This window comes from Labeo rohita, chromosome 4 (assembly GCF_022985175.1).
Source record: "Labeo rohita strain BAU-BD-2019 chromosome 4, IGBB_LRoh.1.0, whole genome shotgun sequence".
In the NCBI taxonomy this organism is placed as follows: Eukaryota; Metazoa; Chordata; class Actinopteri; order Cypriniformes; family Cyprinidae; genus Labeo; species Labeo rohita.
The window spans coordinates 8,199,183-8,214,799 of record NC_066872.1 but is presented as its reverse complement, the minus strand read 5'-3'; the positions used below and the strand labels follow the sequence as shown (position 1 = coordinate 8,214,799).

The window sequence follows — 15,617 nt, the reverse complement described above, 5'->3', positions numbered from 1 at the left end:
GTTCTTGTGATTACCATTGTTCCTAGTTCTTAGTTCCCTTGTTCCCTAGTGTCCTCGCCTGGCCTTTGTCTCGATTGTCTCTCCGCCTGCCTACTAGACCCTAGCTCGTTTCTTGGATTATTCTCTCGTCTCTCCCCTTCACGGATTACGTTCACCACAGATCGACCCTCACCAGTTTCACGGACTTCTATTGTGCATCGCCCTAATATACCTGTTTGTTGTTGTGTTGACCCTGCCTGTTTCTCAACCATGTCTTTGCCTCGTCCCATCAATAAAAGCTTGCAAATCCGCTTGCCTCTCGTCTCACTCACACCGTTACATATATATATATATATATATATATATATATATATATATTCGTATGCTAGTATAAAAAAAAATAACCCAAGTAAATGCGCCGGCGCGCTCGTCCAAGACTAATTTATCATGTCAGAATTAAACCCCTATTTTAGAAGAATGCCACTCATTCAGGCATCCCACAACTCTTATTTATAAACGTCAACACTTCATACCAAATAAATAAACGATTATTTAAAACCGTGGCTATAATATTTGTTTTTAGAATTTAGACAGTCATGGTTGAGATGTTGCTCTGAGTTTTTTTTTTTTACCTTTCTTTTGGCTGAAATTTATTTTATTATTTCCATATTATTTCATTTTCAAGTGTTTTGAATGTATTTCTCCTCTTTTTGCTTATTTTATAATCTTTGATTGAATCTTTAATGGTGTATTTTGATGTTTTATTTGGTTAAGTAAAGCGCTTTAAGATGTAACATTTAAATTCACTAGACAATAAGCATTATATTATTATTATGAAATTATTAAATCAGCTAGCTGTAGTTTTCTTATTAAAATTACTGAAATATATAAATGTTCTTTGTCATTAAAATCTGCCTCATAGTAGCTATTTATAATCTATAGTAGCGTATTTTCTAACATTTCAGCAAACACTATAACCTTAAATTTCTTCAAACCATTGAGAGTTTTACCTTTGCTTGGCCAAAATATTACAAAACATCATGCCTTATTGGCTATGGTGGCAAATACTGCCTACAAGATTAACATTCTGCAGTTAAACACCCAGGCAAGATCAATGATGGTGCTATAGTGTCACGTTAAGTAAATGAATGAATGAATGAATGAACAAACAAACAAATACGATTACAATAATATTTAGAGAATAAAATCAAAATGAAGTAGTAGTCATATTGTTGAGAACAAAGGCGGAGTAATAAAGTCATAATATTGTGAGAATAAATGTGTAGCATTATGTACTACTATCATGTCTAACCCCTGATTAAAATTTCCAGAGCAACAGGGCAACTAGTAACAATTCCAATTAGAGAGCTCTACAAATGAATTTTTACTAGTAAGAATTACAATTAGAGAGCTGTACAATTGAATTCTTACTAGTAACAATTCCAGTTAGAGAGCTCTCTAAATCAATTTTTACTAGTAACATCTAATTAAAGAGCTCTCTAAATCAATTTTTACTAGTAATAATTCCAATTAGAGAGCTCTTCAATTACATTTTTACTAGTAACAATTCCAAACAGAGAGCTCTCTAATTTAATTCTTACTAGCAATTACAGAGATCTATAGTTCAGTTTTTTCTAGTAAAAACACACATTAAAGATATGTTTAATTGCAGAGCTCTGTAATTAAATTAAAGAGCTCTCTAAATCAGTTCTTACTAGTAACAATTGAATTAGAGAGCACTCTAATTAGAATTCTTACTAATAAAAACTGAATTAGAGAGCTCTCTAACTGAATTAAAAAGCTCTCTAATTCAGTTTTTACTAGTAATAATTGCATTAACCCTTAAAGACCTAGGACATTTTCGGGGCACCTGACACGCCTGTACTTTTCTTTGTTTTTTTCAGACCTATTCTAGTAGTCAGCATCAAGTGCTATATATCATTGTAAAGACGAGAACTTGAAATTTCAGTCTAGCTAATTTAAAGGCACAATTTTCATTTTGACTTCTCTAAGAATGAATGAATTTCCAAAATTTTAAGAAAACCAAGCAACAATTGGAGGTTTTTCACTGTGCACTCAAACAGAAACTCATGAAATTTGGATTTTTTCTTTAGAAAGATGTACTTGGGTGTTTCACACTTCAACATAAAATTTCATCTACATATAACATTCCTCAAGCAAGTTATAGCCATTTATTACAATATTGGTATAGGCGCTTTTCAGTGAAAAAGAAGTCTATTTAGTTTATTGACAAAATAGATGTGTTCAAAAATGTTTGGGAAGTAAAATAAATGGAATGGAAACAGTATTATGTAATAAAAAACAGTAATAAATAAGTAAATAAATAAATAAAAAGTGAGTTTTTGTTTTTCAGAGAAATATATTTTCAGAGTATAAACAACAAACGCAAACAGTGCAGCAAGTAGTGAAAACAATTGCACAAATGATCTTCTGTAACAAATATACAAACAGTGCAAATGATTCACAAACTACACACAAAATGAGAGAAAATATACAGAGTGCAACAGACAAAAAAATTGTGCAAATGATCTTTGTAAACTATATGAGAAGAATTACCATAATATAACAGTCAGATGGATCGATCCACTTTCTGTATTCGCATTTTACCAGGACAGCGCATAGCCACATGAAAACAAATACCAGCGCATTATGGGACATGTACTGCCGTTCATCCTTGCTTTTGTTTTGTTGTGTGTCAAAGTGCTCTGTCGTGTGTTTTTCTATGCTTTTTCAGAGAGTGCTGTAATGCAAATGTGCTATTTTGTGTTTGTTTTCAAGCAGGCACTACGTACTTTACTTTCACTTTGAGTTTGTTCAAATTTCCAAAGAAACATGCTAATTGGTGGTTCAAAAGTCCAAAAACTATGTTTATTGGTTGAATAGATGACAGTTTGAACCAATCTCAGTATCAGTCCACGGTTCCACCCTGCCTAAAGTCCTCCATCATAGTTCCCCTGCCTAAGAAATCCCACAGCTCTGCGTTTAATATCATTCTCCTTCATAAGCTGGTGGACAAACTGGTAGACCTGGGAATTCCATACTCCACCTGTACGTGGATTAAGAGCTTCCTGTCTGGTCGCAGCCAGAGGGTGAGAGTAGGCCCATATACATCTATAGTCCTTAGTCTCATCACTGGCTCCCCACAGGGCTGTGTGCTGAGCCCTCTGCTCTACACCCTGTATACCTCTGACTGTACCCCCGCCCACCACAATACCATCATTACATTTGCCGACGACACCACAGTGGTGGGCCTCATCATCCCGCTTACCGGGATGAGGTGGAGCGGCTGACTGCATGGTGTGGACGGAACAACCTGTTACTCAACACCTCAAAGACCAAGGAGGTCATTATTGACTTCAGGAGGAAGAAAACAGATATCTCACAATTGTACATTAGTGGGGATCGGGTGGAGAGAGTGCCGGACTTCCACTTTTTGGGAGTCAACATTGAGGAGGATCTCACCTGGGGTGTAAATACCTTTGAGATGCTGAAAAAGTCTCAGCAGAGACTGCACTTCCCGAGTGTGCTCAGGAAGAACAACATCACCCAGAGACTGCTGATCTCCTTTTATCGGTGCTCTATTGAGAGCATCCTCACGTACTGTATATGTGTATGGTACAGTGGCTGTACAGTAGCACAGAGGAAAATACTTCAGAGGGTTATTAAAACTGCTCAGAAAATCATTGGATGCCCTCTTCCCTCTCTGGAAGAATTACACAGTTCCATTTGCCTTAAAAAAGCCCAGAACATTATAAAAGACACTTCATACCCATTCATTCTTGGAACTACTGCCGTCAGGTAGACGGTACAGAGTTATTAAAACAAGGACTAATAGATTTAAGAACAGTTTTTATCTGACAGCTGTTACCACACTTAATGCTGCCAAAACATAACTCTATGTGCAATAAGAGATTGGGGCAATAATGACAATAATGAATGTATACTGTGTGTGTATGTGTGTGTGTGTGTGGGGGGGGGGGGGTTACGTGTTACAATGACAATAAAGATTTGAATTGAATCTGGGCACGGGGGTGGGACTAAGCGTCAACAATCGTTCCTGCTTGGCTGAGGGGAACGAAATGCATTGGTTTCCTCTGACAAATCAATGCAAAATGCAAAATGTGATGACGTAATCACATTCACTACGGAGCCTCTGAATATCCAAATGAGACAAACGTCATACAGGAAAAAAGCTTTGTGGTTCTTTTTAAATCATTCAGATTGGATGAGCAGTTCAAAAGGTATTAGATATTTAATAACAATAGATATTTTTAGCCACGGGCGGCTGTCTCGGTCTTTGAGGGTTAAAGAGCTCTCTAATTGTAATTATTACTAGTAAGAATTCAATTGCAGAGCTCTCTATTTCAACTGTCACTAGTAAGAATGCAACTGCAGAGCTCTCTAATTCAATTGTTACTAGTACAAATTGCATTAAAGAGCTCTCTAACTTTAATTCTTACTAGTAAAATTTGAATTAGAGAGCTCTCTAACCAAATTTCTACTAGTAAGAATTCAATTGCAGAGCTCTCTAATTCAATTACAGAGCTCTCTAATTCAATTACAGAGCTCACTAATTCAATTGTTACTAGTAAAAATTGTGTTAGAGAGCTCTCTAACTGTATTTCTTACTAGTAAGAATGCATTTGTAGAGGTGTGTAATTGCAATCTGAAAGGACACCCTGTATATTTTCTTTTTTTTTTTTTTTTTTAAAAAAACATGAACATTTGTTAACATGTTGAGCATACACAAATAAAAGTAAACTTTCTACAGATTCAGGTGATGTATTACTTTTATGTGTCCAATCAAAATTGAGGGAGCAGTTTAAGTTTTTTGCCGTCATCTGGAAAATATGTGAGTGCTCCCGCCGGCGCCTTAGCCGACCCCAGGACATTAAATTGACCTATACTGATTAAAATCATTATAAAATGATTATTGATTATGCTTTACACAGTTGAAATATAACCTAGGTAATCTATATATCCTACTGTATTATTTTTAAAGGTGAATTCACGTACAGAAAAGATTTTAGGCTAGGACTAATATCATAATAGGCCTTTTTTCACAGTCCGCTTTCGGAACCAGGAAGTGTCGAATAGTTGTGTAAAGTAACTTCCGCTGTAGCCTGTATGAATGGTAATGCCCATAGCACGAGATGGATGTGATTTATTAATGAACAATTCATCATAGATGTTTCATCAAAACATATTAAACACAGTATCCGATCATTAATCGGGTATGACGCATAAGCTGCGTATGCACAATACTTCAGAGACAGACCAGCTTTTTATTTAAAAAAAAAAAAATGCAAGAATAGCATACAAACAACACAACACATTAAAGAGAAACAAAATCGGACAATCTTATCTCGTAAAACATTAACCACGACTAGACTGTGCAAATTAAACAGAAATAATGTTAGCATTGTTTCCGTGCAATTACTTTATGCTACTTTTCGATACGTATTAGATCAAATTGCTGTCATTCCAGAGTTATTCTAAGATAACTGGTTACCATCTTAAACGTGACATTCCCTCCAGATCTGAGTGCAGTAATTGAATAGCAATAGATATATCTGACCGCGACTGCACGTTACTGCTGGAGAAATACTCAGAATATACATTGTTTTAATTCATTAAACTTTTAATGTTTTTATTGTTGTTTTTTGTTTTTATTATTGCGCAATATAATATTGTTATCATAATAACACCCTGAACGTCAATTTTATTGCTCTTCAATGTGATGTGTTGCTTGTATGCTATTCTTGCATTTTTTTAAATAAAAAGCTGGTCTGTCTCTGAAGTATTGGCAGCTTGTGCGCTCCCATTTAGCATTATCACGCAAACAATAGTGCCGTTTTCCAAATATCAGCTCATGAGCTTGATCGTGAATGTGGTAGGCTATTTATTTATTTATTTTTTTTAACAGTTCAACAATCAAGAAATTAATATAACATAGGTGAGTTACATTTTGGACACAATATTGCCCGTTTTTGCTGTGTTTCACAAACACAAATAGAACAATGCTGGAACAGAACTGCTGCGCGTCTCAGAGCAACATATTTCGTACTTGCATGAATCTGTGTTTTAAATGAATCTTTCATTTACGACAGGGTTGGGCTGACACCTACTGACGATTTTAGACAGGATAAAACCAGCCATGATTCCAGGACAATCGCATACTCAGCAAAATATATCTCCTAACTAAGCTTATCGATTAAACATAATATAGCAAATTTATTTCTTTCCCAATGTTTGACCAAAAAAATAAAGAAATTTAAAAAAGAAAGAAATTTTAAACACATTTTATCAAGAGTGTCAACTAGCCTATTAATTAGCCTATATATGTAGCTCAAAATTCTGCATGCATGTTACAGTGCATAATAAACACCTAAATTATATGAAATTTTGTCTGGTAAACTAGTTAATAATTACCAGACATTTTGACCGACATTAGCTTTTTTAGAGCGGACATTTGTGTGTTTTCTTTGCTTTTAAGTATTTCAAGACTATAAATATGTAAATGAATCTAGTGATTAAATATTATTTTTCAAAAACAAAACATATCCAAGCTGTCATATCAGTTTTATGGTTATTCTAACACTAAGAAAATGCTATTAATTAAGGGGCTTTTATTTTGAAGTGCATCACCGCAGGCGGGATTTAGAAAGGGGTGTAACCGAGAATCTGTTTAGCATCTAATGAATATGCATTTTTACTAGTAAGAATATAATTGTAGAGCTCTGTAACTGGATTTCTTACTAGTAAGAATTGAATTAGAGAGCTCTGTAATTGCATTTTACTAGAACTGAATTAGAGAGCTCTCTAACATGCATTGTTACTAGTAGGAACTGAATTGTAGAGCTCTCTAATTGAATTATTACTAGTAAGAATACAATTCAATTCTTCTCAGTTGCTAGCTTGAGGGTGGAGAGAGTGCTGGTTATTCACTCCCCCCACCTTCAGTCCCTGCCGGACCTGGGACTTGAACTCACAACCTTTTGGTTACAAGCCCAGCTCCCTCACCATTAGGCCACGGCTGCCCCCGGATCTTCAGATCTTACTAGTAAAAATCCAACTGCAGAGCTCTCTAACTAAATTAGAGAGCGCTCTAATTATAATTGTTGCTAGTAAGAATTGAATTAGAGAGCTCTCTAATTGCCATTGTTACTAGTAAAAATGTAATTATAGAGCTCTCTAACTGAATTGTAACTAGTAAAAATGCAATTACGACAAGTAACACTTAGAATATTTTAAGCTTAAATGGCATGCCATAGAGGGGGTTGTTTGTGGGCATTGCCAAAACTGGCCAAACCACCTTCCACCTCCCCCACCCTATGAATAAAGGTGAGAAGAGCAGGCTTGGCTCCAGAGGTGGTTAGAATTGGATGCAAGTAGAGATGCTTTTAAAAGTAGGCTGAAATATCCAGCAGACAAGCGATATGCATATTTATACTCAATAAAAATAAATAAATAAATCTCACAATCACGCATTTCACAACAGTAATATAAAAAAAAATTGAAAAAGTGTATACAGAAAAAAAAAAAACAATTCAAGTGCATGTACATGGGTTGAAAAATAGATCTGTCTTGGACAAAAAAAAAAAAAAAAAAAAAAATATATATATATATATATATATATATACACACACACACATACAGTATATATATACATACATACATACATACATATATATATATATATATATATATATATATATATACACATTTTATATATATATTTTATATACATGTATACATTTTAGAATTATGTCTTTTCTCAGGTAGAACGAATGCCTTTCCTGACTTTTTTTTTTTTGGCTCATGATCAATAAGTTGCATTTGCCCAAACTGATTTGCCAAAATCAAAATGCTGACGGTGAAGGTAATTGCGGTTAGCGCGAGTCCCACTCGCTGTGAAGCGGGAGCAGCCGGCAGAGGATTCCACTTGGTCTTAAAGCCTTCCTCAAACGGCTATGTTCACAATTAAAACAATAATTTGCGCAAATAGAATGATTAATTATTAATTGAGAATTTGTTATTCATATGGTCTGGTGGTCATATGGCGTATGTCTGCGAATACGGGACAATCTGTGTTATAGCTTTCATACGGGGCACTTCTTGATGCCTTAAATAGCATTATAATGCCCCATAGCATTATATTTTAACCTCAGTGGCATGACAGTTTAAATAATCATAATAATAATAATAATCATCATCAAGTACTTTACTAAAAACACAAATATAAATAAATAAAATGAAGAGTCAGTCTGGTATCTTGTGTATATGGCAAATACAGCATTTTTTTTTAATAACAAGATTTTGGCCAAATGTATTAAACGAACGGAAAAACTTTAAGTGAAATTAAAGTATTTTTTTTGTTGTTTGTTTGTTTTTAAAGATATTTAAAATGCTTAGTATGTGGTTAAAATTATGCTATTTTTAAAAAATACTTTGTTTTGAGAGAAAAAAGATAAGTCACGTAAGGTTTACATCGCATTTTATTAATACATTCAGAAATAATGTAGGCTAAAATACAGGTGAAAAAAGCAAATGTTTAAAAAAATGATAAACATTTTAAAAATATTTGTAGGCTAGTTCCCTTCTAAAATATAAGTATCACAGTGTGGTGGTGTTCACGCTGAACAGTTTGTACTACTGACCATTTAAATTGAGCAGTGTAACTTTCTATAGCCTACGTTTCCTTAATTGTATTTTATTAGGTTGTGCTGTCAAATTAGCAAAATGTTGCGCGCTTGAGGCGCCGATGCAAACACTGCATCTGTTTCCTCTTCTGAGGAAACTGTTACTCCGTAATTTATCGCCATATAGACAGAACCAAAGCATAATTCAAAACTGTAAAGCTTTTGCAACATAAAGAAAACAAGCAGAATGCTGCTTAATTTCTGCAGTCTATGTTTTCTTTCTGTGAACTTCGGAGCACATCGGCACATTTTTGTCTTTCGTTTTTTTTTCTTTTCTCTCTAATCAGTAAATGATTTAAAGGGGTCATCGGATGCTAAGTTCACTTTTTCATGCTGTTTGAACATTAATGTGTGTTGTCAGTGTATGTACAAATCTACACTATAATGATAAAAATCTGTGCAGTGGTTTTTAATTAATTTGTAAAAATAATGTCCCCTTTTTCAAATCAAGCTGTTCTCAGATGCCTGTTGTTGTGGCGTCACACCCACAGAGGCCACTCCCACAATAGTTGATTGACATGAGCGTCTCACCTCAGATCAGCTGTAACAGTCCGACCTCTTTGTTTTGATGCCGGAGCAGGGATGTAAGTTAGACAAGAATATCTCTGATTGAGTGATTGAGGTGTTGTGTTGCTGGATGTAATAATGAACATAGTGGTCGTCATTTAATCCCGACATCTGAGCCGCTGAAGATGCAGTGGATTACGTTTATTTGTGAAGGGAATGCGCCTCCCGATCTACATATATCCGTCTATGTTCACGCGAATCATTCATGATCCAGCTTCACTTACAGCAGAAGTGAGTATAAGGGTTTTTTATGAATCTTTGCGATCGCCTTTCCTTATAACGTGGTAGATAGGAAGTTTAGCGGCTAAATGCGGCTTTAAGTAAAATATATTTTGTGCATAGGCCCATATTTCAATTTTGATTTCTATAGTTTTATTCCGTTTTCTCTGTTTAGAAACAGATGCGGTTTAATTTCCAGTTTTATTCTCCGTTTTATACCATTTTATTACATAACAGTAAAATAATGCTTGAATTATCCTTAAAATGTAGTAAATAAAATCATCCATACAGGTCTACAATTGCTTTATTTTTATATTTTATCTGTTCGTGCTAAATTATCTGAACTAAATGAACATATTTAACAGGTTTCCAGCTTTAAAAATCAATGTTTGAAAATGCAAACTGTGCACTTACAAAAAAAACACAGACCATTCTTTATTTATTTTTGTAAATGATTTTAAGTATCATCATGTAGCAAAAATAAATTTTGTGTTTCTCAGATTCAAATTTATGTCACTCGTGTCAAAGGATAGCCTTTAAGCATTAACAAAATCCTGTACTTACCACACCACATAAGACAAGGGGAGTGTGGCAAAAATAATGTATGTTGGTTTTCTGGTCGTAGTTCTTACCACATTTAGCTACGTTTTAGATTGTGATTTTAGATGACCCACAACGTATCAAAACATGATAAAAATACGGCTGTAGAGTAATAGCCTACTTTTGAAATTATTTTTCCGTGATCAAACTGTCATGAGACCCAGGCGATAATACTATAAACTACAGCTCGCCGTGAATAATGTTCTCTGCCGCTTCAATTCAGTACGTTGCATGACTGCCCCCTACTGATTAAGTCTTTCCTGTGGAAATGACTGAAATGGAAATGACTGAAATGACTGAAATGCCGCTTCAATTCAATTCCCCTGAAAACCTGCGTAATATTCCGTGCTCACGCATTGTCCCTTTACTCCACGCATGCATTCTCAGTGGCCAGATCTGTATAGTATGTCATCTGGGTATTTCATGCATACAGAAAGTTTTCATACTACACACAATATACAGTACATACTGGATACAGCAGAAATATTAAGAGTATTATGATGGTATGAAATTTCGAACACAACATCAGTTTCCTAGTGTGTGCCTGTTCATCCCTCATTAAGTTCATCTGTTGTTCATTCAGTTACCTCATTTATCCTTGTCAGGGTTTCTGCAGGTTTTATGAGGGTAAATTTAAGACTTTAAGACCTTTTTAAGAGGAACTAAAAAAAATCCAGGGAAAAACAATACAGCAATATGCTCTCTAAATATAGTTCGAGTTTTACTTTCACTTTCAAATTAACAGCAATTCAGCGTCTAGCAATTGTTTGTTTTTTAGTTTGTTTGAGTTTTCCCTCTTTTCTTCAATTTTCTTTCAGTTTTAAGTAGCTCATAAAAGCTTCGTGCACATTTTTAGAGCCCTGCATTTCAGCCAGCCCAACGGGCCCGACTTTTTTATGCGCATAGGGTGGGTCTGTTTTAGGATTCTCCTTATGTTTGTGTTTTATACATCCACCAATTATAGAGAAGAAAAAAAATTCCGCACTGATGAATTGCATAATGAAAGATTGCATAATGCTTTTTTTGTTTTCAATTTGTTTTATTTTGTTAAAGTAATAATTTAAAGCTTTCTATAGATATATTTATCATGTCTGTGAGGTATGATAAAAATCATAAAAATCAGCAAACACTGTGGAACCAATAAATATGAAACTTCCACTATCACCTTAGACAAATGGCAGAAGTCAGAAATAATTTTTAAAATTTTTCAGCTCCACTCACTCTCTTCACGTGATAAATGAATCTGATCTATGATGTGACTGTCGTTCGGTTCACTGCATTGAACAGCCGCGTTCAGTTTTAATTGTATTGTCTGTTCTCTAAATGAACTTAATGATTTTTATTACTTTAAAAAAATCAAAACAACAAGTTGTCCTTTGGGTGACTGACAAATGAAGCAGCACATACCGCCATCTACCGCTTATTGTTTAATGAATATTGAGCGACCTAAGCCATGTAGCACAGAAACTATGCTTTTCACTAGGGTTGCACGATTAATCGGATTTTAATCTCGATAACGATATCCACCTTTCTCGATTAATTAAAAACAATTGCCGCGATATTGGCCGGCTCATTATTCATCCTGAAAACAAGTTTTTAATTTGCCATTTGCATTATCTTACATTGCTAACAAGCCTTCACTAGCGTTCATGCTTGTGGTTGCCAGATATAAAGAGATTAAGTCCCCAAAACAGAGCTTTTCTCCTTTAAGGATACACTTTCTGCCCTATGTTTTACTTAATCGCTGCAATCTGGCAACCCTGTGCATGCGCTGACTGATGGCGGAACAAGCGCTGATGATAAGAAAACATACATGTGCGGGAGTTTAGCGATCTCTCCACAGTGATTTCTGCTTACATGAAAGTGTCATTCATCCAAAGTTTGTTTTTTCACAAGCCATTTGTGCTGCTTGTGTAACCAAATCTGCCATTATCAAACTTTCTCAGAGTTTCAATAATAGATCTGTTGTGTTTGAAGAATAAATGCGCTTTTGCTACCTGTGGCAATACAGTGGTGAAAAAATGTACATAAATTGGAATTATTTTTTTTCTATATTATACGTTTCTAAAGTTTTTACCAGTTTTCATAATGTTAATCAGTTGAAAATGGCATGGCAATGTTATTATTAGTGTGTATTAATGATCTTTGAGCAAATTTACTGTGTGATCTGAGTGGCTTGTCTTATTTGCGAACAGATTGCCACTTTTGATTACAAAACACTAACCAAAAACCATGAGTTTTGTATTATCATAGTTGGTTAAATGAAGTCAGTGTATATGGAGTCCGTGGAGGTTGGTTAAAGGACGCATAAAATGTTATTGCATTTACTCTTTTGAATAATCGTTATTAATAATCGTGATTATAATTTCTATCAAAATAATTGTGATTATCAGTTTAACCCTTATCGTGCAGCCCTACTTTTCACTTTTCCCTCACAAAAATTATTGCCATGATCATATAAATTTAAGACTTGTTGCTCTGATTTCAGACATTTTCAAGGCCTTCATTCACAGAAAAGCAATCTTTTTTTGCAATCAAAAGACTTTTTTTTTTTTTAAGAGTAATGTGGGTGTTGATACTTTGTTTACTCCTGCATGTTTAGAATCTTGTTGTAATTAAACTTTTTGTTTCTTCAAATGTCCTGCGTTGTGTGTTTGCTGTAGTCACCTACTCTGACAGTCATGCTATAATCACATTTATATATAAATATTATACCTGAGATCAGGCCGTGAATCTCCATTGTTAAACTTCATTGGTGGATCCATAGACTCGTCACTCTTCATAGACACACAGCTGAACTCTGCTTCTGATCTCTTCTGATGAACTGATCTATGAGATTAAAGTTCATCCTTAAAATTACTGTAACAACTCAACTACACATTTATCATTATCAAATTCACTTTAAGTAGCACTTTATAATATTTCATACACTGTGTTTATTCAAAATTTGTGAACTGAAATGCAATAAAATACAAGATAATAATATAAATGTCATGATATAATCATATTTTCATACAAATGTTATACCTGAGACCAGTCCGTGAATCTCCACTGTTAAACTTCACTGGTCGATCCATAGACGCATCACTCTTCATAGACACACAGCTGGACTCTGCTTCTGATCTCTTCTGATGAACTGATCTATGAGATTAAATTTTATCCTTTAAATTACTGTAACAAATCAACTACAGATTTACCCCTATCAAATTCACTTTAAATAGCACTTTATACTATTTCATACACTGTGTTTATTCAAAATTTGTGAACTGAAATGCAATAAAATACAAGATAATAACATAAATGTCATGCTATAATCAAATTTATATACAAATGTTATACCTGAGAACAGGCCGTGAATCTCCACTGTTAAACTTCACTGGTCGATCCATAGACCAATCACTCTTCATAGACACACAGCTGGACTCTGGATATGATCTCATCTGATGAACAGATCTAAAACAAAACAGATTTAATTCTTTATGATGACAATCACATTAATGTGTGTCATTATACCCATGTCTAGTGAGAACAATAAAAACATGAACAGGGGAGTTTGCTGTGTCAAACGTGAGCCAGTAGCATTTAGAAGAGCTTACGTGGGTCCATAAATACATTTTATTAGCCTTTAACAGAGAATGGGAACGTGTTGTCAGCAACATGCAGCATTCTGGGTCTTTGGGACATGGACACTACAGTCGAGACTGGGTAATAGTGGAAGTAGATGTTAAAAATTATATTAAACAGTTAAAAACACATTAGAATGGAGTACGCTTGCTGTGACATGAACTGCCACATCTGCTGTCATGACCGGAGTGGAGAACGGATCTAAAATGAAGCGCAATTTTCTGCTTTTCAGCTTGAAACAACACAATGGCGAAAGCAGCTCAATGAAAATAAACAACTTCAAGATCTGGCTTTGTCGTTTGTATTTATTATTTATTAGAGATTCACAATTTGAATGTGTAAGTGCTCACTCTATATATAATGTACGAAAACACATTTGCAAATGTTATGTGTGATATAGCTCGTTACGATCAGTCTCAGTGGTCATACAGCAGCGCTCCTCTGTTCAGCAACTCTTTATAAGAAATCGTGTATTTGTTCCATTTAAGTCCAGTAAAAATTATTTGGTGTAGTGCTTTCACAACATAATTCATTTCAGAGCTACATACAGATCGTACTGTTACTTATCCCTAATGCTTTAACATTAAGAAATTAGAGCGATACCATGATACCATGTTCACCCCTACGCGCGATCGTCCCGACATCAAGCTGCGGCAGACGGAGATTCTGAAGAGGGACTGATCGAGACGGTTCGCAGCACGTCGCCCACAATGAGGATCACCGTGTCAGGACCGCTTCCCACGTATCGACGTGGGCACGAAAGGTTCAGTAGACTTCTTGCTCTAAATGAATGGTTATTGACATGGTGTAAAGAACAGAAACTGCTCTTTGTTAATAATTGGAATCTTTTCTGGGAACGTCCTAGGCTTTTCCGTGCCGATGGCCTGCACCCCAGCAGAGTCGGAGCGGAACTGCTGTCGGACAACATCTCCAGGACGCTACGCTCCATTTGACATTTGACTTCTCAAATGATTGCTACGATGGCTTTTGTTAAATGATAGTACTTGCACTGTCCAATCTATAAAGCTATAAAGAAACCATTTTTAAAGCTTGGGCTCCTAAACATTAGATCACTTGCACCCAAAGCTGTTATTGTGAATGAAATGATCACAGATAATAGTTTTGATGTACTCTGCTTAACCAAAACCTGGCAAAAACCAAATGATTATATTGGTCTAAATGGGTCTACTCCACCAAACTACTATTATAAGCATGAGCCCCGTCAGAGTGGTCGTGGTGGTGGTGTTTAGTGGTCAGTTGCCACCGGCGGTACTGCACGTGATGTCACACAATCTATAACAAGCATAAAACACAGTGATTCTACAACAATTATTCTGCCGTGGCCGTGTTTAGTGTCTCCGCCGGCAGCAGCAGCGAGTGCAAGTGCCTTTGCAGCTGCTGGAAGAGATCCGCGTTCATACGCACACGATAGGCTAAAGCTTGCAAAACTCCGGCAAAAGTAATTACTATGAATGTGTCAGAGGGAAATAAGGACATACTTGAATGAATTATTTTTAAAAACTAGTGTTTTCTGAGCCAGTGTTGCTAAGATGACGATCTCGACTCGGCATCTGCTCACTGGACGCGCTTTAGAGAGAAATACATCTCTACGGATTTTATAATGAGAGGTTTTGTTTTCGATTAGATTTTTTTGTTTTAAAGTAGTATAGTAATAATTTAAAGCTTTCTATAGTTATATTTATCTGTAAGGCAAGTATTTTTTGAGTTTAGTTTCATATTTGTGCAGCACTCCTGTTCAACATCAGAAAGTGCATCTTGTTTGTTTTCTTTATTTTTACAAAAGCACAACATTTTGTTAATATTGTGAGTGCACGCAAATAATATTACAGTCTTTACAGTTCCGGATGATATGTTACACTTACCTTTATGAGCAAAGATTACAGC

General features: G+C 35.2%; 2 protein-coding genes across 7 annotated transcripts in view; both read right to left on the bottom strand.

Annotated features, from left to right (window-relative positions):
* LOC127164128 (protein NLRC3) overlaps nt 1-15,617 on the bottom strand; it is a 551,968-nt gene that overhangs the window by 197,232 nt on the left and 339,119 nt on the right. The window lies entirely within an intron of this gene.
* Nucleotides 1-15,617, bottom strand: part of LOC127164127 (NACHT, LRR and PYD domains-containing protein 3) — a 169,752-nt gene that overhangs the window by 147,702 nt on the left and 6,433 nt on the right. For all 3 annotated transcript variants that reach the window (XM_051107849.1, XM_051107850.1, XM_051107852.1), the window contains exons 3-5: nt 13,428-13,541; nt 13,116-13,229; nt 12,804-12,917 (exon numbers count right to left, since the gene is read on the bottom strand). In XM_051107849.1, coding sequence (XP_050963806.1) covers nt 12,804-12,917; nt 13,116-13,229; nt 13,428-13,541 — 342 coding nt within the window. The remainder of the gene's footprint in view (nt 1-12,803; nt 12,918-13,115; nt 13,230-13,427; nt 13,542-15,617) is intronic.